General features: G+C 41.4%; 1 protein-coding gene across 1 annotated transcript in view; it reads left to right on the plus strand.

The window, feature by feature from the left end:
• cux1b (cut-like homeobox 1b) overlaps positions 1-5160 on the plus strand; it is a 68425-nt gene that overhangs the window by 48345 nt on the left and 14920 nt on the right. Inside the window, exons 11-14 of the mRNA XM_020624478.1 lie at positions 1290-1478; positions 1719-1777; positions 2115-2157; positions 3394-3490. Of these exons, the coding sequence (XP_020480134.1) occupies positions 1290-1478; positions 1719-1777; positions 2115-2157; positions 3394-3490 (388 nt within the window). The remainder of the gene's footprint in view (positions 1-1289; positions 1479-1718; positions 1778-2114; positions 2158-3393; positions 3491-5160) is intronic.

Consider the following 5160-nt stretch of genomic DNA (forward strand, 5'->3'; position numbering starts at 1 on the left):
ACTCGTTTTTATCTCCTGTATTTCTCTGGTCATGTTGTCGAGTCTCTTGTTATTTGTCTCCATAAGTAGTTGCACAAAACCTTTGAAGTTATCTTGTTGTTGGCTCAACAGTGCGGTGTACATCTGCTTCTGCTGACTCGACATCTCTGTTACTTGCGCCGCTGAAATATAATTCTCTTCTGCTTCAACATCCTCATTCGCTTCTGATTTATTAGCTCTTTTCCCTCTTGGAGGCATTTTAATAGTTGTAGAATTTGATCAAAGACTTGAAAATGTAGACTCTTTGTGACTGTTGTTGTGTTTATTATAGCTTGCTTTTCCTTTTGCTGAGAGCAAACTGTCAAATGTCAGTATGAGATGGCAGCTGAAATTAGGGCAGTGTGGGATATAAGCTTAGAATGGCAAGGGTCGAAGTTTATGGCCTGTTTTAGTAATGTTTTACACTGAATATCCTAAGACAGGGCTTTTCAAATTGTAGGGAGATGGGCCTCCCCTCAGAGGAGATTGTGAAAACAGTTGGTTGTTAGTTGGCTAGCATTTTAACATAATACGATCAGTAATAGAAATGGACATTCAACAAAACTAAGCCAAAAGCTTTTCTGGCAGGTTGTGGTAGATCTGAGGGTCAAGTGTATTCTTGAGTTGAATTTGAGTCAAAAGTAATAGGCCTTTTGAAGATATAGTAAGTCAAATCTAAACTCATGAATACGAAACCTTTCTTCTGTAGGCACTTTCAGAGGATATGGTTATCTGCAGCGTCCGTTGGCAATAAACCCACACAGATCAATTTAGAAATTATAGGGAAAAAAGACTAAACTCTTCGTGAATGTTGCTGTGTTTATTATAGCTTGCTTTTTGCTGTTGGAGTCAAGTCAGATTGTGTGTGGTTTTTTGGTTTTTGTTTTTTTTTTCGAGAAAAGCTGCAGAAAGTAAAGTTCACACATTTATTGTAGGATAAAAACAGTCGCACATTGAGGGACTGAACATCTGGGTGTGTGCATGCGACAGTCATCAATAATCAATCGGTCATAAAGCACCTGAGGACTAGTTACACAGATAAAGTATCATTATAGATTAACATGTATGATTTAAAAGTTACTTCTACATGGAGGCACTTGTTAGTCTAGGACATGATCCCCATTTGACATCACAGCCTTACGTCTGTCCTACGAATGTCCTGGAAAATGATTTCTTGAGAAGAGTGGGAACCCTGATATATCTGAGAACCTATACTTATATAGGTTGTAGCTTGTTTGTTAGACTACAATGCTATTCTGTTTGGCTATTAGGAACCGGTGGCAGAGGCGGCATCCCACTCAAGTCTGGAGGCAGAGCTCAGGGCCAAAGAAAGGGAGACTGCCCAGCTGGTGGAGGATGTCCAGAGACTGCAGGCCAGCCTGACCAAACTCAGAGAGACCACCAGCTCCCAGATTACACAGCTGGAGCAGCAGCTCAGCAGCAAGACAGCCATTCTCAAGGTACCCACAGGACACACAGCTGCAGTTATTTCTTTTTCAAGAATACAAGATATTTTAAAATCCTTTTGCTGTTAATTTGTAATAAGACTTTCAGTTTTTTGTTGTGCTATGTTGTGTATTCTGATCACGTCTCTAGTTATATCCACAGATTTATTTGCTCTGTCCTGTCACTGAAATAAGCATGATTTTTTTTAAATAATTTGTCATTTTCATGTCATTTTATATCTTTGTTATCTGCAGGAACTGGAGGAGAAACTGCAGAAGCAAGCAGACTATGAAGAAGTGAAGAAGGAGTTGAGGTGAGGCGCACACACCGTCCTCTTTATATACGTGTGTGTGTGTGTATGTTTCTGTCCAGCACAGATCTGTTTATTGCATGTGTTTGATGTCTTTAACAATGTTAAACAGATGTGTGTCTGCATTTAAGATGTATAACTCAATTCAGTGCCCTTATGAATATGAAGCTTTTATGTGTAGCTTTATATTGTGTCTCTCCTGCTCCCCACTCCTCTGTTCTGTCTTTGTCCTTAAAGAGACAGAAATAGACAAGCTAACATGCTGCACAGTGAGGGTATATGTGTGCATGTGTCTTTGTTGGGGACTCTTATGGTTATTTTTCCCACTTTTTCTCCTCAGTATCCTCAAGTCTGTGGAGTTCGGAACATCTGACTCTGTGCAGGTAAAAGTGACAGTCACAGTCGATGTACACTAGCTTCATTTACCACTGGGCCACTTGCACATAATGTTACAAAATTAAAATCACACAACTGGATCAGTAATAGAGGTGTTCCATTGATCTGGATTGATAATCCAATCAAACACCCCACGATCTGATGACATCGATGCAAATCGTAAACATTGATGCTTTGTGTGCATGTATTTTGACAGCCAGCCACAAACGTCTGTTTCCAGTGAGGCGCTGTTCTTTTCAAACTGGACATCTAGCACCAGGCAGTGAGTGCAGCTAGCATTCTGAGACTGGGAATTCGCACTAAAAGTGAAACGTGAGCAGCGCATACGCTACTGAAGCATTTGATCCGTTCAGTCCACAGCGACCTTCGTGCAGCATCACTGTCAACAGCTGTTCGTCTGTCAGCAGGACAGTGGCGGACAAACGGTCGGTGGGGATTACACCTCGTTAAACCCACCAGAGAGAGGAAACGTGAAGTGTAGAAAATGGGGCGGGGTTCCGGGGCTGACGCGTGTCTCACACACATGTCTCTGAGTCAGTGTGGACTGACACATTTAATAGATTGGAGTTTTATCTGTTGTGTGAGAGGACAAGTAACAAAATGCTATGAGAATTGGCCTTGACCTGTAGGAGCCAAGACAAATACACAGAGTAAATTCTCTTATCAGAAACAAGTCATGGGTATAGAAGTATTCTGGATTTAAAAGGACACACACAACAGTAAGTGTGAATGTTAAGTCTTAAACAGAACTCCCACTTCAATGTAAGAAATATGTTTTTTTTTTGTTTTTTTTTGTATGTGTGACAATGTAAATGCTTCTTATCTCAAAGACGTTTGTTGAATTGGAAGGCCATCATTAGTCCTTATTTGTATTTAAATAGCACTTGGAAGTGAACAGAAGAACTCAATAAAATTTTACAGTAATACTTTTGTTGTATTTCAGTGAATAAAAATGTAACTGTGTGAAAAAGCCACATAATATCATTTCATATCGATTGCAAGCCCCTGAATCAAACTGAATCAAAATCGCATTGTGGCATATTTTTAAGTATCAGCAAACACTGTATCGCTGTTTAAGAGAGTCAATATAGGATTGTATCAGATGAGACTAATAATTTACACCCTAAATCAGTAAAATGAACTTTGGAAGGCACAGACCAGAGCATAGTTATTTTGAAAAATTCTCATTTTATAATCTCCATTGCACCTGTTCCTTCCATCAGGACTCATCCAAACCTCTGGAGGTGCTGTTGCTGGAGAGGAACCGTAGTCTTCAGTCTGAGAGTGCCGCTCTGCGCATCGCCAACACCGACCTCAGTGGTAAGTTTTCGCAGATTTAAGTTTATCATAAAGCCGGGGTTCATCAACACGGGCAAAACTATCTTCATAAAACCTTCAGTTAAGCCAATACAAATGAAAGAATGCCCATACAAATTGAGTCCAATATGCATAGGAGCTTAGGGAGGAGGATTCAGCTACAGGTAAGGCTGCGGAGTGAAGACTTTGAAGAGATTACATCAGGGTACTGTATTACATACTGTGTGTATGCATATAGATTCTTTTTCTCTGAGAATACTTACATTTTTTTTATGTTTATTTGAATTATTTGCAAGATTGAGTCCTCACTATGCGTAAGAAATGACTAACTTCACCACAATAGACAAATATTGTTGGTTTAGTCCCACACTTTTGAAAAGAACGAAAATGCATCTTTGGTGTCTTTGAATGCCAACAGAGTTGCAGTACATGAAAACGAGGACACAGTGCTGTGCACCCTACATCAGGGCTCCTGCCCTCTGCAACAGTGTTTATGGGTTTGAAATGTCATGGCTTTAGGCTTGAATAGTTGAATAGCTTTGAATTGATTAACATTCACGGTAAGGGGAGCTTACTGTCTTACTCAATCATGTTAAGTCTCAGAGGTTATGCATTAGAATAATATTTCTCCCAGCGCTTATCATCAAGATAGATTCTACTTGTTACAGTACTCCGAAAATATAGTTTACATCTATATTGGTTTTGGTGAATGTAACAGTTATTCTGGAAAGGAGTGAAATAAGACTCATACTCAGAGTCAGCGTCAGCAGAGCTGTACTGTCTGTGTTTGGAGACATGCATCTGTTTTCTCTTCAGCCATAAAAATGGCTTTATTGCTCCAATGTCTTGCTGGATGTATTTTTATGAACTGAAGACTATGATTCTACATCTACAGTGGAGTAATTCAGTGTTTAGGAACATACTGCAGCAGCATGGAAGAGGACTTGTTATCTAAGGACACCAGTTTACTTTGTCCTGTTGCTTCCACTTTGCTGCAAGAGACAAAGAGAGAGACTGAGCCCTGGGCCAAGCTAATCTGCCTAAGTGGCGCAGTGTCAATTGTTTTGTTTGTCCTTTTTTCTTCCAGGCTGTGGCTTACAAGAAAGGTTGAAATCACAAATGCATGGGCACTTTGTCTGGGGGGGTTAGCAAAAAAGGAAAACAAAGTTCACCAATTTGGAAAAGACTTGATTAAGATAACTTTCAACTTTTGGTTTTTTCCTCTCTCGTTTTGGAACCCCTTTTTTGTTGACTCCCCCATAATGCATGGTGTGTTTGACCTTTCTTGTAGGGTCAGCCGGGCGAAAAGGGACAGAAGAGTCCACAACAAAGGAGGAGACCATGCCCAGCGATCCCTCTTCCTCGCCCCCTCCTCCCCCACCCACTCTTCCTTCCTCGTCCCAGCTCCCCCTGTCTCGCAGTTATGCGGACCCCCTCAGCACAGCCACCAGCAGCAGCAGCAGCGAAACGCACCCATTCAGTCCCACAGGCATTGGACAGGACTTCTACTCTCCTGTGTTCCCTCTGGTGGGCGGTAAGATGGCTTTGAATTCCCTGATCCAGCGGCAGCTGCTCCAGACCTTCTACTCCAAAGCCTTGCAAGAGTCATCTGGAATCCCCAGTGGGGCCCTACTGTTCACCCCATTCACTCCAACTCTCAGCTCCATCCCTCC

This window comes from Monopterus albus, unplaced genomic scaffold, assembly GCF_001952655.1.
Source record: "Monopterus albus unplaced genomic scaffold, M_albus_1.0 scaffold328.1, whole genome shotgun sequence".
Classification (NCBI taxonomy): domain Eukaryota; kingdom Metazoa; phylum Chordata; class Actinopteri; order Synbranchiformes; family Synbranchidae; genus Monopterus; species Monopterus albus.